The 21,072-nt window shown below is 37.7% G+C and overlaps 1 protein-coding gene across 1 annotated transcript; it reads right to left on the reverse strand.

Moving 5' to 3' along the window:
• Positions 1–256: 256 nt before the first annotated feature.
• LOC116303532 (uncharacterized) lies at positions 257–20,843 on the reverse strand. Its single transcript, XM_031713092.2, has 31 exons — positions 19,252–20,843; positions 17,802–17,889; positions 17,309–17,383; positions 16,445–16,542; positions 14,947–15,006; positions 14,571–14,659; positions 13,959–14,070; positions 13,638–13,733; positions 13,472–13,545; positions 13,178–13,232; positions 12,583–12,678; positions 12,229–12,324; positions 11,842–11,934; positions 11,593–11,688; positions 11,254–11,310; positions 11,050–11,145; positions 10,127–10,216; positions 9,842–9,907; positions 9,403–9,486; positions 9,231–9,268; positions 9,072–9,144; positions 8,438–8,504; positions 8,148–8,218; positions 7,601–7,624; positions 6,369–6,428; positions 6,155–6,214; positions 5,564–5,679; positions 5,136–5,184; positions 4,359–4,445; positions 3,720–3,757; positions 257–796 (listed from the first exon to the last, which is right to left on the reverse strand). The coding sequence occupies exons 1-30, from the start codon at positions 19,555–19,557 to the stop codon at positions 3,743–3,745; spliced, it is 2,487 nt and encodes an 828-aa protein (XP_031568952.2). The 5' UTR covers positions 19,558–20,843; the 3' UTR covers positions 257–796; positions 3,720–3,742.
• Positions 20,844–21,072: the final 229 nt, after the last annotated feature.

Below are 21,072 nucleotides of genomic sequence, written 5' to 3' on the forward strand. Positions count from 1 at the left end.
GGAATCCCAAACACTGAAGTTTATTCGCTTATATCAAAATACTCACCCATTTATAGCGTTTAAAAATGGCCATTGTAGCGTTGATATATTATTAAACTTAGGCTAGATGAGCCAAAAAGTAAAAGTGTGGAGAAAGCAACGAGGGTAGGGAACGAGGGATAAAGAGGAGGGATAAAGAGGAGGGAAGGGAATAAATGAAAAAAGGAAGGAAGGAAGAAGGGAATAAAGGAAGGAAGAAGCAACGGATGAGATAAGCTTGCAATGATTCCCTTTTTTAATTCTGTTTTGTACTTTAGAAATTTTATACACCTGGTCTAAATCTAGTATAAATACACAAATTAATAAATATAATTCTTCTTCAGCATATCACACGATATCTACCGTCTAGATATTCACTATATCTTATACAAAGATTTATATAGCACTAATAAAGACATACGATTTCTCCTAATAAATATACATTAAAATATATGCTTTAAAATATCTTAAGTTTGGTAATTTTTTCTTTTTCTCCTCTTATTCTTTTGACGTCACATATCACGTGACAAGTCACGACTATGTTGCTTTTTCACGGCTTGAATGTGTGCTCATTTATATTCTCCTGAATTAGTCCTCTCGCAGAATGTCGTAGTTAGTTCTTTTAATACTCAACTTTGCAACTGTAACGCCATCTTTGGTGACAGAATATAGTCCTGTAGTCCATTGAGCGTGACTGTCACGCTATTTATCCCATGGAGGAATTGCGTGGGGCGCACCGCGTAACATGTGGTCTAGTAAGGAAGGGATCCTTTATAACCTAAAAGACATTAGCTCATTAGTCAACTTGTACAGTCCTGGAAGGCTATTAAAAGATATATAAATTAAATAATTTAAAAAAGATAAATAAGGGAATAGGTAAGAAAACAAAGTGTGGAAGGAAGAGAAAACAAGGAAGGAATGAAGCAACCAAGGGAGAGGGAAGAAAGGAAACAACCAAGCAAGGAATGAAGAAGGCAAGCAACGAAGGGAGGCAGGAGGCAAGTAAACAAGCAAGCAGGGAAGCAAGGTATTAAAGAATAATAAATGGTGTATAATAGTTACTTTATTTAAATGATACAAAAACCTTTCATTTTATTACAGTAAACAGAAAACTAAAGAAAATACAAAATTCTTCTCGTATGTAGTCCAGAAACTGAAAGCCACTTCGATTTCATTCAGTCCCTCACAGAGATAGGTCATGTAAAGTTGTTAAGCACAACACTATGCAATAAATAGCTTAATATACAGCGGTTGCTATGGTTACATACATTCATTTATTTTTTCTTAGTTCAGGGGTGGTTATAATTTAAACCAATCCATCCGGTTATTCGCAGTGGTAAGAAAAGAGCGGGAAACTTCGAAAAATCAGGGAACACGCGTCTACAGAAAGAACCGAAAAGAGCGGGACAAGTGGATTACTTCAATCGAAAGAGCGAGTTTTTCGCAACTTTTCCATCAGAATGATACATACCATTCGTTTCCCAACCGGAATTTCCGTTTTTTTTGCGGGTAAATGGTAAACTCCCCAGTATTTTTAAACTATATATATATAGAACGACATTTCGGCAAAGCCTATTGTCCTCTTGCTGTATCATTTTCCTCTCGTTATGGTTAGGTTGGGCTCTAGTATGTATAGTAGGTTGGAACGCCTTCCAAGCTGCCGAAAGGTTGCGATGATAAATACTCCACTTCAAATTCTCTATTTCTTAGTATTAGTTTCGATTTCTGTAAAAAAAAAACAATGTTCTAGTGAAGTTTGAAGGTGTTTGGATAGTTGAAGTTTGGTTCTTTACCGTACTGTTTGTCTTTGTGAAGAGATAACTAGCTAAAAACTAGTGTGAGCTGCGTCGGTGTTCTTTACCGTACTGTTTGTCTTTGTGAAGAGATAACTAGCTAAAAACTAGTGTGAGCTGCGTCGGTGTTCTTTACCGTACTGTTTGTCTTTGTGAAGAGATAACTAGCTAAAAACTAGTGTGAGCTGCGTCGGTGTTTCTAATGAAACAGTAATGAAAAAAGGGTAAATTATACACAGTGAAAAGACGTTTCGGAAAGTATCAATGTCTGCGATTAGGTTGGTCCATGAAGTGTTGCTGGTACGCTCTTAGTGCACTTTGATAGTGGCTTTCACGTTCAGCTTTTGATTGTCTCGTAGGTCCTCGTTGTCCGTGTTGGAATGTCCTCTGTGGTGTAGCAGTACAACAATGGCGAGTGTCTTCACTTCCAGCTAGGCTTCGTCTTTCGTGTGCTCTTGATGCTGCTCCTCTCATGGTATTGCCTACAGCATTACAATTTTGATACTGGCATTCATTTATCGCTTGGCCTTGCAGCTGTGGTTCTCCAGGACCTGTACGACGCTCTCTCGGCATTACGGTTTGCCAATTGCCCGTCACTTGACTAGTAAAGCCAGCCCCTCTTCCCTTCGTTTTTCGTCCTTTCGTCGCATGAGAACTCGAGGTTTGTGGTAAACTATTTTGACGTTGGTTCTGTTGTCTCTCCGAAACTAAACCTTGGTCGAAGTCACACCCATCGGCCATAGTTTCTTGGTCACTAGATCTACCCAAGCGAGTCGTACAGAAGATGGCTTCATTCCGCTTTCTATAAAAGTCACACAGCTCTAACATGGAAAGACTTTCCAGATGAGATTTATCCATTATATTCTGATGGCGTTTATCTCAATTGCGTCAAAAATGGCAACTACGGTTAACAAGTCTCTCGTACCATCTGCCTCAGAAGTAACCCTGAATTTACGGTTACCAATATTTTGTAGTCAGGCATAGTATATCGCGATTGGTTAATTCTTTAAGATCGGTTCCCTGACTACCAATTTGTATACCTTTTGTTTGTACGAGTGTTTTTGCCGTCAAAGGGCGTTTTGATCTCGAATGCCAAGGTAAACCGCGCAATTCATGATTCCGACTCCCCTTAGTTACCGTTGCTATGTCCCACAAGCTCAGCAAATTAGCTAGAATAACTCGAGATTTCGATCTCGATAACACTGATCGCAGAAAATTGATTATAAATTGTTTCAATTGTATATTGTCCTTTGAGAATGAAAGCAAATTGTCTCGTCATCCTTGTAGTATTCTTAAAAACGATACTGTGTTATTTGTTTGTGGGAAAGATTTTAGTTCAACTGAGAGAGAAAACTGCTGCAAAGTGATTGGTTCGCTATTCTTAGTCGGAAACATCAATATGAATTAGGGAATAAATTGCCGATCATTTGGGATGGCCTAATTATCTATGATACGAATGCGAATAATATTAAAATACGGAATATCGGATATTTCTCTACTCTCTGTGATCACTTTAAGGAGGAAAAAAAACAACGAACGACTTGAATTTGTGAGTTTTGGATTTTTGTTACTATCGTTACGGCAAATGTTTGTTGATAGTTCATTGTTACTGTTGCTAGGGCCGGTGCTTGTTGATTACTAGTTTCCATAGTTATTGTTGCCAGGGAAGTGTTTGTTGACAGGACATAGGTTTAGATACCATGATAGGCTGTTATTATCTAGTTATCATTGTTACTATAAATATGATAACAAATCTGCACAAAGCGACGCAATTATTTGTTCTTAGCGCGTGTTAATTAGTGCCATATTCAAAGAACAAGCGACATTGATAAAAGGGTGGGGTTATACTACTGCACCTGTCAGGTTCTAATTGATTCTGGTGATATTCATAACACGGTCAAACAATACCTGTTGCTTTTGGTGTCTCTCTGTCAGTCGATGGGTAACTGAAATAGAAATTGTTCGAAATATGAATCGTTTCATTCATTACGTAAATTATTTTCGTAAGAATTGTCAGTACTGTTCAGATTTGTACAATTTGTGGTTGTTGGTAATATGGTAAATAGGAAAATTCGCTATTGGAATGACCGATACACTTCCGATAGATGACCGATGCACTTCCGATAGATGACCGATGCACTTCCGATAGATGACCGATGCACTTCCGATAGATGACCGATGCACTTCCGATAGATGACCGATGCACTTCCGATAGATGACCGATCAACTTCCGATAGATGACCGATGCACTTCCGATAGATGACCGATGCACTTCCGATAGATGACCGATGCACTTCCGATAGATGACCGATGCACTTCCGATAGATGACCGATACACTTCCGATAGGTGACCGATACACTTCCTATAGATTAATAATAAACAACTGAGAGATAACCGATCTACACCCGATGGAAGAACGATGCGCAATCGATGGATGACGGATGTACAGCCGACAGATAACCGAAGCGCACCCTTTTTGATAACCAATGCACACCCGATGGAGATAAACGATCCTTAGACTAAGTGTTTAACTAAATATCACGTACCTTCCATTCAAACGCATCTTGCACACATTTTTGTTCTTTGGAAGTGAAGTTCAGCATGTGTGCTATGACATTGAGGAGCTGTCGAGACTGCAGACATGAAGATATTTAATATTATGGCAAGGATAAAACTGCCTTGCACTACTTATCATTCATTCATTCATCCCTTATTTAATCACTATTTTACTTATCCATTTATTCACTCTCTGTCATTCATTTTTTCTTTCTTTCTTTCATTTATTCATTCGTTCAACCATTCGTTTAATCATCTTGCTCATCCATTCATCCATTCCGTCGCTCAATCATTGGGAGAACGAAAAAAGGAAGAATGAATAACAGATCTTATTACCTTGGGCGTAATGTTATGACCATTTCAGACCGCGTGCCACTTTCTACAGAATAAGATTCTTTGTTTGACTTTTATCCATATTCATGTGTCTTCTCATGCACAACCGTTAAACAAAGAATGATACTCAAGGGAATGACACATGATCTTGAGAATAAGATTCTTTGTTTGAGTTGTATCCATATTCATGTGTCTTCTCATGCACAAAGGTAAAACAAAGAATGATACTCAAGGGAATGACGTGGTCTTGAGAATAAGATTCCATTTTTGAGTTTTATCCATATTCACGTGTCTTCTCATGCACAACCGTTAAACAAAGAATGATACTCAAGGGAATGACACGTGGTCAAACATCATGCACAAGGTTCTATTATTTATCTATTTATTTATTTATTATTATTTCATTATTTATTTTTCCTTCTTTATATATCTACCTGTTTGTTATCGCTGCACATGAACTTGAATATCACGTGTTTTAAGTATCTGTAAAACTTGGTTAAGGAAACAATTATCCCTCAGGGCTCCCTGTGGTGACAGCGGTAGTAGACTCGCCTCTCAAGTCTGGGCTAGAGTAGAAATCGTTAGGTCTCTACCTTAATTCGAGGGTTTTTTCCCCGGGTTTTCCGGTTTTCCTCCCTCAACAAAACCAACACGCAAGATTACGGTTACGTTACGATCTTGATTAGCTCAACCAATCATAATGTACAAAATAAATGCTGAACCAATCGGATCGCTCGGAAGTGTTACCAACGACCCTCAAATGATGTTGTTTGAAACACAATGCACGTTGTTTGCTGAAATCAGTGAATCATTTAGATAAAAAATGTGGTGTTGTTTGATTGGCAGGTAAAGTAAAGGATACTTGAAATTCATATCGAGATATTCCATTCGTTCCTTCTCTGACCGACTTGTTGACTCTGAAGGCGGTGTTTCTGGAGTGACGGAAATCCCACTCTCTTCTTCTGGCAGAGGTAGCTTCTACAAGAATAGGCATAACGATTATCATCAACATCACTGTATTTATGGGTGGCATAAGTGCCGTAGTGGTTTACCGCTCGCCTTTCACCACTGTGGTCCGTGTTCGAGTCCTGGCTCAGACTGGATCATATGTGAGTTAAGTTTGTTTGATGTGTTGTTCTCTCCCTTGCCACGAGGATTTTCTCCGGGTTCTCTGGTATTCCTCCCTCCGTAAAAAGCAACATGTGGGTTGAGTGTTGTATGTTGTAAATACAGAATGTAGTGTAAGTGCGTGTGGTGGGAACCTCACGGAAGAGCCCTGTATGGGGAGTGGTGGTTGTAAAATATATATGTTTACATATAAGTTTAAGTTTATTATCATCGTCACCATCACCACCATCATCTTCATCATCATCATCATCACCATCATCATCACCATCATCATCACCATCATCACCATTATCATATCACCCAATCGAGTACAACGACTACTCACCAATTCTCTTTGAAAAGCTTTCTTTAGTTCGGCAAGTTTCGACTGCAATAGTTTTATTTTCTAAACAAAAAGGAACCAAAAGTTATCATAAACATCTCAGTATTTGTTTGCATTTGAGGTAGATTCCTTTGTCCCTAAAAGTTCTACATCAGTCAGATATAAGAATGGGTTCCCTGTGGTTTCTGTGTTTAACTAGCAGCTAATTGCAACTTACTTTCTCTTTTTCTTGTAGTTCTTTTTCTTGTCGTAAACTGTCTTGCCTTAATTCTTTGAGCTGTAAATAAGTGTTTCTCATGGTTAATTCGTCTTGTACGTGGATTGGATAAGCTACACTGTAAATTTCTCATTCATTCATTCATTCATCCTTTCATCCCACCCTTATGCTCCAAGGCATTCATTTTTTTATTTATCTATTCATTCAGAAAGTCACCCATTTATTCATTCATTCATTCATTCACTTAATAATAATAATAATAATAATAATAATAAACTTTATTACTGTGTCATGTCGTTCTAGCTTATTTAAATAAACTAATTGGGGACACCTATCTAGAACCCTATAAAACCAATAAAAATCTTATCCCATGTTTCCAAGCCTTAAAACAACCCCTATATGATATTTACAATTATCTAATTTACGGTAATATCCCACCCCTCCGACTAAATATACCCATTATTCTTACACTTTTGTGTAAACTACAAGCTAAATCCTTACCCCACCCCATAGTAACTGTAAGATAATTCCCACCCCCAACTGATCCTAATTTACATGTGTTCGATACTCAGATCGATACGCTTACTAGGATAGCGCATAAGAGGCAGTTTTGGCAATTATCACTCATGAGGTCACCTAAGTTAAGTGTTCTTATGTGTCTTTTAAATTTACTTAGGGTATCTAATGACTTAACGTTCCTCTTAAGCTTAGACCATAAAACTGGTCCGAGATATCTTATGCTGTGTTTTCCGAAATTGACTGTATTAAATCTTGGTATGATGAAGTCAGAATTCCTAAGATTATATCTGCAACTGGACTGATTAAATAAGTCAGTAACATAGGAAGGGCTTAAACGATTTTTAACTTTATACATAAGTATAGCTATATCTTGTAATCTACGATCGTTCAGAGTACTTAGGTTAGCCCATTTCAAAAGTGTTGCATAATCACTAGTCCTATTACGGTACACAGCTCTTAGGGCTCGCTCCTGAACACGCTCCAACTTTCTCCTATCCGAAGCACGACAATGATGCCATACTGTGTGACAGTAGGTCAGTATTGGCAGTATGGCAGTCTTGTATATCTTACTTACTCTCTCAATCATTCATTCATTCACTCATTCGTTCGTTCATTTATTCATTCATTCATTCAATCATTTACTCACTTATTCATTCATTCACCCATTCATTCATCAAATCAATTCAAAGGTAATGAATGGAATTAAAACTTACTTCATTTTCGTCTAGCTGCAGCATCTACCGTTGAAAAAAATATTATTACTAACACGTATCAGTAATAATTCCATTGACGGACATATATATTACTAGATATAAATAAGACGCAAAGTGGATACGAAATACAATGTAGAATTTGTCACGATGTGGAGGCGTATTCACTGAGAAAATGGCAAAATTTTTAGTAGAATATAGAGAGGCTTCGAGGCAGGCATTCTAAGGCAAAACGATATAAATTTTCTTCTTTGGAAAAAGAAATTTCTTGTCACTCAAAAATATTGCGCTTGCTCATGCACTATAATGTGGCTGCCGCAAAACCCCAATAGAGGCTTTGCACCATCACACGATGGCAGCTACGACAGGAGGCACAACAATTGTCTTTCTCCCCTGGGAAACTGAATTCTTTCTCATGTAAATCAGATTAGACCAGATTCGATTGTTCCTGCCTCCTGTCATGGCTGCCATCACGTGATGGTGCAAACCCTCTGTATATATACAGTAATCTGTGTTTAGATGCGTGGTTCTCAAGTATTTATTGGTTTACCTCTCGTTCAGTTGACTGTCGTTGCATCTCTTTTATTTGCTGTCTTAAAGCTGCGATAACTTTATGACTATCTGTGGAGAGAAAGAACTAAAAAAATAAGAAACGAAAGAAAAATGAAAAAAAAAACCAAAAAACAAAAAACAAAAAGAAAATTAAGAAAGAAAAAATAGGAGAAGAAAGAAAAGGGAAAAATGAAATGATCGTGTAAAAGCATTAAAGAAAATAAAAGGGAAAAATGAGAGAAAGAGAGAAAAGGGAAATGGGGTTGGACTTGAAGTATTTGTGCTGACCTCGTGCATCCGAGGCGTAAATCCTGTCATTCTTGACAAACCGGTTATTCTCCTCGTACTGCTTGAGCTGCAGAAAAAAGTTACTAATCATTAATAAATTTTAAATTAATTATTTATCATAAATAATGATATTGATTTACTCTTAATCTTCGTTTGCACGTTACGTCATCGTAGCCATATTGATGATGGGTTACAAACGTTTTCTCATCAGCTACCTTTGTTAATACCACCAACATGGCCGCCAAGTCTTTATCTCTTGACTTTCTTGGGAATGATTGCAAACCATCAATATCGATAAAACGTAAATAATATTTTTTATTGACCAATTCTATTGGGCTTTCTGAAGTTACGCGGAAAACTGGTAACGAATACAACGCACGCGCAATGAATTGTGGGACTGTTTGAGGGACGCCATTTGACTTTTTCGTTTTACAGATTTTAGTTTTTGAATGGAGTCACCTTCACATTGATTTTCGGTGTGTTTTTCAAAAGAGGGTTCTAAGCTTTTCCCGTGTTAAAAAAATGGCGACCCCTTAACCAGCCCCATGATCCAACGCGCGTCTTTATCGTCACCAGTTTTCCGCGCAGCCTCTGGAAGGCTAATTCATGGACGTGTGAGGAATAATGAAATTACCCTTGTGGAGAGACGATTCATGATATCTTCCTTGTCCTTCATTTTGTTTCTTAGCTGCAGTATTGTCTTTTCTCTGATAAGAAAGGATAGAGAAGCCCAGATGATTACACTTTGTTTGGCACGGAATTTTATCGTCCAGTAGTTAAAAACTTTATTTACCTTTCTAAAAGGGCGTCTTCAGACTTTTTACATCTCAACTAGAAAAATAATTTTATAAATCAAACTTTAGCATTGACAATGCTTATTTCGAGATGGACGTGGAAGGGGGTTCATCAAGGGGTAGGGGGGAAGGGTTGGGGAGGTTATCGTTAATATTCAGGTATTTTCTTACTCTGGTACTATCCAGGTCTTTTCGTAAAGCATTAACAGCGTCTACACTTGTTATGGACCCGTACTGAATATCAGAAGACTCTCCCTGTATAAGAAAATAATATTAGTTGAGTAATAGCCAATTAGTAAAAGAAAATAATCTCATATATCTGATGATAGTGCAGCATTACATGTGGGGGGAAAAATGGAAAAAGAGGAGAAGGAAGATAAAAATGATTCATGAAGGAAAAAAGAGGAATGATAATGGGTATAGAAATGTTATAGAAATGTTCAAGAGGAAACAACAGTGGAGTGGGAATGAAAAAAAAGATGGGATATGAGAAAAATGGAAAGGGGTAGTACTAAAGAGAAAGAAATAATGGCAGAGAGGGGGGAGAGAAAGGGGGAACAAACCATTAAATAAATACTGTCTACACATAAATCATGAAAGATTTCATTACCTTGGAATCTCTGACACAGTTTAACATTCCATCCTTGTCTTTTAGATTTTGTTCAAAATTAGCAATCTAAAAAAAACAATTGACGAGGATCCCATCATTATATTGCTAGATCAACGTATCGACATCATCACCATCAACACCACCATCAGTATCATCATCAGCTTCATTATCATCATCACAATCATCACCACCATCATTATCATCACCATCACAACCATCACAATCACCACCACCATTCTGTCATCAAAGTGTGGCACCTACATGACCTCACCATAGCAACCATACCTGACTCTTCAGGTCATTGGTTCGAGTCATGGCATCTTCCAGACACAGTGATACTTGTTGCAGTTCCTCTGTCTGAGAGTCTAATTCTCCCTAAAATAAATAGAACTTTTTTCAGTGGATGGCGTTATTTTCGTATTAGCGTGACCGTGTTGTGTATCAAACAAAGAGTAAGATGGAGAGGTCGTGGATTCAAGCCTCGGTCCGACCTACACACAGGGTCTTAATATTTATAAGTAGAAAATGCTGCCGTTGCTTTAAAAAAATTCTGTTAAAAATATTTCAAAATATTACTAACACGATAATGGCCTATTGAGGTGACGGCAGCCATGTTAGATGGCAGAAACAATCGTTTTAAATAAGAAAGAATTCAATTTCCAAGAGCAAAGGGATTTTATTGTTAGGCCGTCTAACCACAGGCAGCCCAAGCTGCATTATGGACACCAGCACGTGATGGTGCATAGCCTCTATTCAAGGGTTGCAAGCATTTCCATGATATTCAAGATAAGAAAGCCAGAAGACCATTTTAGTGCGATTAACAATGGATGGTACTGAGAAATCCTTCGTTGAATAACACCAACATGTCTAAACGAAGAATAGTAAAAGAAATCGTCCTTTTTTCGCGAGGGTAGCACTTAATAGCCTGTGGCTAACAAACCTGTAGCACTCATTCCGTGATCGAATTGGAATTTAGGAGTTGATTTTTGCGGAGGGAGGAAAACCGGAGGACCCGGAAAAACCCTCGAAGCACAGGAGAGAACCAACAAATAACTCTACTCATATACAACACCGCACCCGGCGGGACTCGAAGTCGGGTCGCACTGATGAGAGGCGAGCGCTCACACCGCTACACCACCCGTGTTTCCCTACACCACCCGTGTTTCCCTACACCACCCGTGTTTCCCGACATAGTGCGTCTGTTATACCTGGAGCTGTTCTTTCTCTTCTTCCAGGTCAGCGATGCGTTGTTTATACTGGTCCACACGGACGGAATATTCCTTTTCTATTTCATTTAAACGACCCTGGAAAATATATATATCAGGAAGAAAGAATGAGAAACACCATTGTAAGAGATGGGAATGAATAAATGGGAAATAAATGGAAATATGAATTGAGAACAGTTAACTGACCATTTTCTTTTGTACTTCTTCATGTTCCTGTATGCGTAAATCCTCTAGTCGATTGATCTGGGAAAATGAAGGAATAAATGAATGGATGGATGGATGGGATCGGATGAGATGGGATGGGATGAGATGAGATGGGATGAGATGGGATGGGATAGGATAGGATGGGATGGATGAAGGGATGGGTGGATGGGATGGATGAGATGGAACAGATGAGATGGGATGGATGAGATGGGATGGATGAGATGGGATGGGATAGGATGGGATGGATGAAGGGATGGGTGGATGTACAGATTAATGGATGGGCGAACAAATGGATGCCGGATGAATAAAGAAAATCCCTACCTCAGATTCCATATTGGATATTTGTTCATCAGCTGATTTACTCGTGCAATTCATATTTTGTCGAGCTCTCTCAAGATCCCGCTCAAGTTGCTCATTCTAAAACCACAAACCAAAGCCACCAAATATCAGCACTATAATTATGCTCATATGATTATTTTATAGAATATGCGCAATATAGATAATAATTATTATTATTAATATTAATATTATTAGAAACATTTTCTTGATTGGTTACGTTGCTATGGTTACCTTTTGTATCAATGCCTGCATTCGTTCAGATTCACTCGCCTTATCTTGCAATAGATGACTTGAACTGGCCAGCCGTTCTTCTAAATTAGATATCTGAAATAATATCGACGTTGTTAATAAAGCTGCACGAGTATTGGTTTTTATCGCGTGGGTTGCCTGTGTTGTAGGTTTGCGCGCGGGGACTTTGGTCGAGAAGGCAGGAAATAATTGTCTTGAGGAAATACGCCGAAGGTTTGCGTACCGAGAGAATAAATATATCCTTCCTTGTCATTCTTACTGCGTATGCTCGACGAATGCGCAGTGAAGACTGATAGAACACTCTGAAGTTGAGTGAAGTGAAGTTGGGAGGGGGGGAGCGTACGGGATCCCTGTGTTATCTGGACCTACCTTGTCCTTCAAAGAAGCTGTTTCAATTTCATGCATTCGTTTACATTCTGTCAGCGCGGTTTCTTTTCGCTCCAGCCTTTCGTTCAGAGTGCTCACCTAAAACAATACATCAGTCAGTCGATATGCTACGAGAGGGGGTGGGGTGGGGTTATTCGAGTCGCGCATTAAGTTGCGCGTCGCTGACAACCACCATAATCATCTGGGAAATACACTTTTAGATCGCAGGCTTACATGAATCATTATAGACTATGAGAGCGCTAACTGCATTACTAAAATTTGATACTCAAACTCCCTTGTCTGGTTGCCAAATTTTAAGCAAACTATAGATGATATATAGTAGAAAGCCGAACTAACCAGCGAGCCAAGGGTATTGATTCTATCATTAGATGCGGCTCTAGATTCACTCAGCTGTTTTCTTGCCTCTGATAGTCGTTCCTCTAGCGTTTGTCGCTGGTGAAGCAAAAAACATGGATATTGAAGAGCGTTATTTATGCTCCTGTCTTTATTAAGGGTTTTTTTTTGGGAGGGGGGAGAGGGGGTGGAGGAATCTAGGGGGGTGAGATCATTAAGTTTTTAAGAAGAGATAACTAGCTAAAAACTAGTGTGAGCTGCGTCGGTGTTTCTAATGAAACAGTAATGATAAAAGGGTAAATTATACACCGTGAAAAGATGAAAAAAATGAAGTTTTTACACAACTAATAAGGGATGAGTGTTTGTATTTTAGTTTAATCAAAATTTATGTCTTAATGAAGAAGGCTGGAAGCACAATGGGTAGATGCAATTTATCCTCTGAAAAGTTTGAGGAAATAAGTTTGGGATTTAAAGATTGGGGTGGTTTTCTCTCGCCTCTGGTCTTAGGTTCGATTCCTGAATTCAGCGCAAAATCTAAAAAACCTAGCTCATCCTTGTTCATTTAAACTAATGACTAGGTCAAACTAACAGCACTTACTTCTCTCTCCAGAGCCCCGTACTTATCGTTTCCTGACAGCTTACAGTCTTGCAACCTAGAAAGGAAAATATTCAATTAGCCTTATTTAGCTAGAGATACCTCACAGTTGCTTGTGTTTAAAAAGGCGCTAATTGGCCTGAGGAACATTGACTCTGTGGATCTTTTGTATTTCCTTTTGGTGGGTTATCTGTGTTTATAGTAACTTGGCAAATCGACTCTCAAGACACTTTTTACAACGAGCCTAGAGATGAAAAGAAAGTCTGACAATAAATTTAAAAGAGGCTAGTTTCATACCTGCGTTCAAGATCTCCATTTCTTTCTTCTATATTCTCGATTTTAACCTGTTTTTCATGGAGCTCTGTAGTTGTCTGCAGATGTCGTAGAATAAAAAGACACTTTAAAACACATCATACTTTGGTTTCGTTTCAGCCGGTTCTACCTTAGTTTAGTCTAGTCTTACCTGGTTCTTGTAAAAAGTGTAGGATTGTCTCAAGCTTGCTAGTTCACTCTGCGTGTCTTCCATTGACTTTTCAGTTCTGGAAAGTTGGAGCGATTTCTGCAAAAAAATTGCATACACATTTTAATGAAAAATAGACTGAAAGAAAAAAAGAACGATGTAACAATGTCTATGGTGAAAAAAAAAGACAGTAGCAGCAGCAATAACGTCAGCACAACGACAGCACAACGACAGCACAACGACAGCACAACGACAGCAACAGCAGTAGCAACAACACCAGTGTCTCACCTGAAGGGTGTTACAGTATGTTACAGTTATCCATACCTGTGTCAGCTCGCTGACTGTTTGGTTCAGCTCGTCTCGTAAAGAAGTGTTTTCTTTTTCTATACTCGTGACTTTAGTCTGAAGTTGTTTTTCTCGCGCTTCGTATTTTGTTCTGTGAAAAATACATAAGCAACCGTTCACTTTTATCGGGTAGGGGGGGGGGGGTGAGTGGGATTTGCTTGCTAACCATGCAAAAGATCCCTTCTTTCTTGCTCTGCTGTAAAAGGGCTGCGGTCGGATTTTTTTTGTTTCCACCCTTTTGAGCCTGATTTTTTAATGACTTCCAAAAATCCCACCTCCGCCCCCCTCCCCGACAAAAACCTAATGGTTCCTGAAATGCGAACAGATATCAGCTTCATTTTTATGTAACCTTCCTGGGAAGGGTGTAGGAGAACCTAAGTATGAGGCCCCAGAGAAAGGCGGGAAGAGAAAGGGGAAGGGGAGGAGGAAAGGGGAGGGGGAGGAGGAAGGGAGAGGACTCGGGTTTGGTGTAGAAGAAGAAGAGCGAGTAGAAAACAAAGATCGGAAAAAATCATCGGGAGAATTTGAAGAAGAGACCATGAGGAGCTCTGTCCTTTATCGGGTCTCTTGGCACTTTGATACTCAGGTTACCTTTCCCTTGCTAGGTCATCGAGTCTGTCCTGTAGTGATCCAAGCTCTGCCTTCTGTTTGGCATATTCTTGATCAAGTTCGTCAAGTTGCTGGGGGAGATAATCATCGTAGAAAATAATATTAAGGCTTTTACATACTGCGCCAAAGATATCATCACCGTCATCATCAACAACACAATCGTCACTACCACAATAGACATGAATTGTCTTGTGCAATGTTTACCCATCCTTGGCCATCATCATTATCATCATCACTATCACCATCACCACCACCATCATCGTAATCATCATCATCACCACCAATCATCGTCATCATCATCATTATCATCATTGCACTTCTCATTTTGCTTTTGTTTGTTTCAGTTTATTTTATTTACCTTGCTCTTTTCAAGTATTTCAGCAGCTTTTCGAGTAGCGTCGGTTTGATATTGAATAAACTGTTTTACGAAAATAATAATTTAGGATAAAAATGAAAAAATATTTCTTATTTTCATGCATAACATTATATCATTTTTTAAAGGGTTCACTGAAGGGTTTACTGAATTTATGACGACATAGTGTTACGTCAGCTTTTAATACGTCATCGATGACACAATCTTTAGTTTTTAAATTTCATTTATGGTAATAAACTATAGCAAACTCACTTTAAAACTACCCCAGAATCCGTTTTTTTTATTTTGCTGTTTAAAAAAGCATCTTTTATGACTTTTATTTTAAAAACTTTGCGACATACCATGGATTTCATTTTTGTCAGTTCTTCCTCTTGTAAGTGGTGAAGCTCGCGCAAATCTTCATTGCGATTGCTCTCCTAACGTTAAGTAAGCATTAAAAAATCACAACTCCTGGTTTTTATCACGCGCGCACATTTTATATTCATTCAATCTCAAGCCCAGAGTGTTCCGGCTTTTTGGTCAGCGGGTTAGCGCCGTTAGAATATCACCCAACATGACATTCTTGTGCCCAGATCCTACTCATTAGTAAAATCGCAGGATTTTCAGTCAAAACAGCTGGGTCTGGCTACGAGAATGCCAACATGAACGTCGTAGTTGCCCTCCCCCCAAGAATTTAGAGTTGCGCAAAATACAGATTGATATGTGGAGCACTATCAAAGTCAATTTGCACCCCCCTCCCCTTCCTCCCGATATAGTGTTTAGTTAAAGAAAGTGAAAAAATGTCTTTTAAAGCTGCTTACCGCTGAATGCGCTTTGACTTTATCGCTCAGTTCCTAAAGGGTTAAGCGCAAATGCAAATTAGCAAAATTCTCACCAAAACTTCATTTTGTATTGGGGAAAAATCAATGGCAAAAATTACGGTTGCCAGCGGTTTTCCGTTGTATTGACCCATTAGACTTAAAAGACAAAAGAATTTTTGACTGCAGGTTCAACTGCAATAGCAGCCTGTATAGCAGCCATGAATCTAAATAATTAAAAAAAAAACTGAGGTAGGTTTAATGTGAGTTTGCTAGAAAAATTTCAATACTATAATATTTTTAAGTTTTATTTTTTTTAAACATTTCTAAATTAGGAATTCTTTATGTTATTGTCAGTTATAGTCAACAAAATGTTTAGGCAGTGGAAGATCTAGGTTTTAAAAAGAATGAATAGAAGGAGAGAAAAATGAGAAGAAAAAATGGGAAAGACATTGATCACAAGAGCGATAGAGGTCATGTATCAATGCGACAGCAATAGATGTAGGATGCTTCCTTCATGGAGAAGAGGAGGAAGAGATTAGAAAAGGAAGCAGAGGAAGCAGAGGAAGAGAAAAAATAAGGAGATATAAGGTTTAAAATTTACCTAGAATTGCCACTTTTAAGATAATTCAAACTATGGATTTTATAATTTATTTTAGTCTTTTTAGAACTTTGTTTAAACTTACTTGAGATTTTTGTTTTAATGCTTTTTCATGGTCACTTTTTATCTTTATTATTCTCTGCTCAAACTCTTCATCGAGGTCTTGTAATTTTCTGCTTGATTCTATTTTTAGAAGAAAGGTTAGCATTGTTTGTTTTAAGGTTGTGTTTTAAATAGTGGTTTAAATCTTTACTGTGCACAGTTTTCTATATATTAAGAATTTGACATGATCATGCATAGCATCAGGGGTGAAGTAAGAGTGACTGCCACCCCCGACTACTGATACATTTCTTGTTATCACTATCTATTTAGGTATAATTAAAGTAGCATAAGTTGATTCAAGATTCTAATTTTGACCATAGCCTACGTGGAGTGGATGAATCACAAAGGGCACAGAGACATCTTCAGCAATCCCAATAAATCTGCCATGTGTACTGTAGATTTAGGGGTGGACCCAGGGGGCCATAGACCTCCTTTACATTTGCCAAGTCATAGAGGTTTCCCGCCCCCTTTATATCGATCAATAGAGGTTCATCTAACGCTGAAGTATCCTGCACCCCCTCCCCACTTCTTTGATTCGTGGATCCAGCACTGTCTGTCCATCATCCCTGTCACTTTAAATATAAGTCTCACAATAGTTCCCTTCACAGTTCCCTGTGCTATTTTGAAAGACGAACGGTGAGCTTGAAAAGATAGAGACCTTTTTACGTAACACCTTGAACAATTATTCACACGTCTCTATTATTGCAAGCTCACCGTTCGTCTCGCTATGGTGCAAAGGCACAGCTACCTTTCAAGATGGTGAAGGGAACCATGAAGGGGACTATTTGTTCTTCAATCAGCTTATTTTAAATTTATCAGCTGAATATTATCATTTAATATGCAGTACCTTTTTGTTGCTTTTCTAGTTTCTCTTCTAACATGTCTTTAGTTCTGTTAGTTTCTTTAATTAAACTTGCCATCCCTAGAAACAATTATCAAAAGAGATACTGTAAATAGATGTGTGGATAATATTAGGTTTTCAGTGAGAATATTATTTTGGTAATGAGTAGGATTTTCCAAGGCAATAGGACATTTGCATGATGGCATCATTTGACTCCCACTACCAAGATGCTTAGCTAATTTTCTTTCTTATTCAAATTTGTATTTCCTCATGAGAATAGTAAGACAATTGGTGTTAATTAACTGAACAAAAGAAAATGTGCAAGGGAGTCTGATAGTGGGAATCAAATGATACCATCATGCAAATGTCCAATAGGTGATACATCATTCTAAGACTTAAAGGAAATATGGGCATACATTGCATAGAGATTATTACACTGCTATAGCTGCATGTGTATTACAGCCCAATAATTTTACAAATGAAATGTGTGAATGTGTACCTTGAATCTTTCCCTCCAGTCTTGCGACTTGTTCTGTCTTCTCAGCAAGCATTGCTAGGATTTCTTCCCGAGATGCTCCTGAACCAACCTTAAAACAGTGATAAAATAATTCAGCGTATTTGAGACTACAAAACTCCTCAACTTCTCCTGTTCTTATGTGACATTTTGTTACATCTGGTTACATACAATGTGCACAATAGCTGATTTAGTAGGGTAGTCACAGGGTGCCTCATATCCACCCCTTTCTAGTTGGGAATAAATTAAATATTCTAATTGCTGAAAGGGAAGTATTTTCTTATTTTTGCAAAACCTCCCTCCCCCCAAAAATTGTAAAACAGAGGTTTGCCCATGGGTGTAAGAACTAATATGCAAATCAAAACAACTTTCAATTGCAACTTGAAATCATGACACCTAAAATCATAAGGCAGAACTATAGGGTACTTAGGGGGTGGATCAGGCTAGTCATCCACCTTTGGAGCTTAGATAAAAAATGATGTCAAAACTAAGGAGGAGCTGGAGGAGCTGTCATGGAGCTACACAAAATATACTGTTGCTTACACAAAACTTACTATAGAATTTTAGATCTAACTATAGAAATATAGATATTTTGCTATTGTAAACACACTTATTTCATTGTATAAAACTTTAAAATACATCTAGTACAATAGCTTCAAAATCTGTTTGCTTTCATAGGACAATTTTTTTTATGAAAATAATTTCATATAATTTTTTCAACTGCATTGAATATAAATCTTTATGAGTAATTTTGCAAAATCAGCAGTAGTTTCCCAATAGGACAAAATTTAAGTTAATTGATGCAAAAATATTAACGTGTATCGTCAAAAATTATAATAATATTTAAATATTCAATCTACATTGGATACTGTAAAAGTTTCAAATAATAGTTTGTAAATAAGCTCATGCGATGGTTTTATTATAATCTTTTTTGTTTAGTTGGAGAATTTCTTAACAAATCGTTCCACGACACTGGTTTATTATTTATTAACGAGATTCAAATACCATAAAATTTTCTTTTTTGCTTCCTTGAACAAGCGATTCAAACGTAATAAAACTCACGAACACATATCAAAATGGTTGAAAATCCTTCTTCAAACTTACATCCACAAAGAGTAAATGTCTTAGAGGGATTTTATTGCTTTATATTGATTTAATGTAACATCAATATCTCAAATTAAATGAACAATAACTATACAAAGAGATATATTTTTGATACGTTTAAAGAATCTCAGCTGTTATCTGCTCTCATCAAAAATACGGCTTAGATTATATCTGTTAAACTATATGGTAAAGTTTGCGAAGAAGGATTAAGATTTTTGTAATAATACTACTAACTTAGGTAGTCTCAGTCACTTCGAAGCCATGCATGGTATTAAAAATTAAATGAGTGACTGTAATCACAAACCATAGAATCGCTTGCACTCAAACTTACCGATGCATTTGAAGAATCACTAGGCGATGGAGCCCATGTTGGAGTGACTGATGAAGCTCTACTCGAGAATGAAGTCCTTCTACGGCCATAACCAGGAGTAGAAGATAATTCACTGAACACAGATTCCTTGGATTCGTATAAACTTGCAGTACTAAGTCGTCTTTTTTCCCACTTATTTTCTGACCATCCATTGATCTTTGGTTTTGAAGTCCTAGATCGCCGAGTTTGAGGGCTTTGAGGTTGTGATGTAGTGCCATCTGAAGACGTCTCCTCCTCAGCGATCTTCTGCTTGAGTTTAGCAAACATCGAAGCTTGTTTTGTAAGGTTTTTTGAACGTTTTTTAGCTTACTACATGACTACATGCTAAGAACTTGTTCACTTCCTCTTGACTACACGATGACTTCCGCTGGACACCGGTAACTTGAAGAACTTGAATACATTTGCATTTTAATGAGGGACCGCGTGCGCACTGTGCTCCACAGGTATCCCAAAGTACATGAGCTAGAGCACAAACTGTTTTTCGTTCCTCTTCTCTATTTTTTTTTTTTTTTTTTTGGGTGAATGAATTTATTTTTGTTCAATTCTAACTGTTGCGCTGCCATTACCTTTCTTCGTATTTTTTGAACTTCTTTTAGCTTCCAGAGAAAAAGAGCAAGAAAAGATGGAATTGAGAAAGATACTAAGAGAAAGGAAAGGAAAGGAAAGGAAAGGAAAGGAAAGAAGAGGGAAAATCAAAGGAAAATATCTAAAAATAACAACAATGATAACAAACAAAAAAGACAAAGAATGATCTACAACAAAACACCCAACATTAAAATCGAAAAGTACGAACCTAAACGTCGCTAATGATGCGATACGAACAAGTTCCCAAGAACAGAAAATGCCGATAACTTTCACGATACCCACTTTCTGTTTTTCTATTTCATCTTTTTTTCGACTTAAAATTTCTACTTCCTTAAATAACTAGGTCAAGGACAGATAGGCACGAAACCTGTTTTCGATCCCAAGAACTGCACAAACAAGAATTAAAATTTTTCCTTTTTATCATTACTGTAAACAAGTATTAAGGTAATGGGAATTGTACGACTTCCATTAATCTTAAAGGACAAGACCTCTTAAGCTCTGCAAGACGTTCTCCCAAATCAAACATAACCCGCTGTTCTTGCGCCACAGAAACTTTTTAATCTTTATACATGATATTTATTTTTCGATTCCTAATGTGACTGAACAGAATAGAGTCTCGACGTAAGTCCTGTCAAACATGTTCCAGTTTTTATTCTCTCTACGTGTCATTATTGGCACAGACTTCGAAGTTTATTTACACACACAAAAAAAAGTGTGGATACGATGCTTTGGGGATACCTTACGAGATAATTAACGATCGAGGCATGTCATTAAGAAAAGCGGCTTTGTGCTTTGATAAATTAAGCTTAATCTTCGAATTCTTTAGAAGAACAAGAGGCAAAAAATTGTTTAAGAGCTTGTTTTGTGTTACTTTTTGTGAGAATTTTCACCACCTACGTAAAGTGACACAGCCCGGAGCATTATTATTCAAAATATCAAGGAATGACATGGTGTACTTAATAGGCCCTTTGCAACTCAGTAATCACGTGCTGATTAATTCACTGAGAGCAAATGAATGAACATTTTGATTCCCATGGGTGAAATATACTGGAGAGCAAACAAACTTTCTACAACCTGTTTCGAGAGATCGTAATAAAAATGCATCTCGTGACACACTGGTTACACATCGTTTCATCCAGTTCTTTACAAGTAGCTAAAAAGAACCACCAATTTAAAATAAAAACAAAAATGTTGCTC

This window comes from Actinia tenebrosa, unplaced genomic scaffold, assembly GCF_029948245.1.
Source record: "Actinia tenebrosa isolate PJP-AT-01 unplaced genomic scaffold, QUT_ActTen_1.0 PGA_scaffold1__47_contigs__length_23844297, whole genome shotgun sequence".
Taxonomy (NCBI): domain Eukaryota; kingdom Metazoa; phylum Cnidaria; class Anthozoa; order Actiniaria; family Actiniidae; genus Actinia; species Actinia tenebrosa.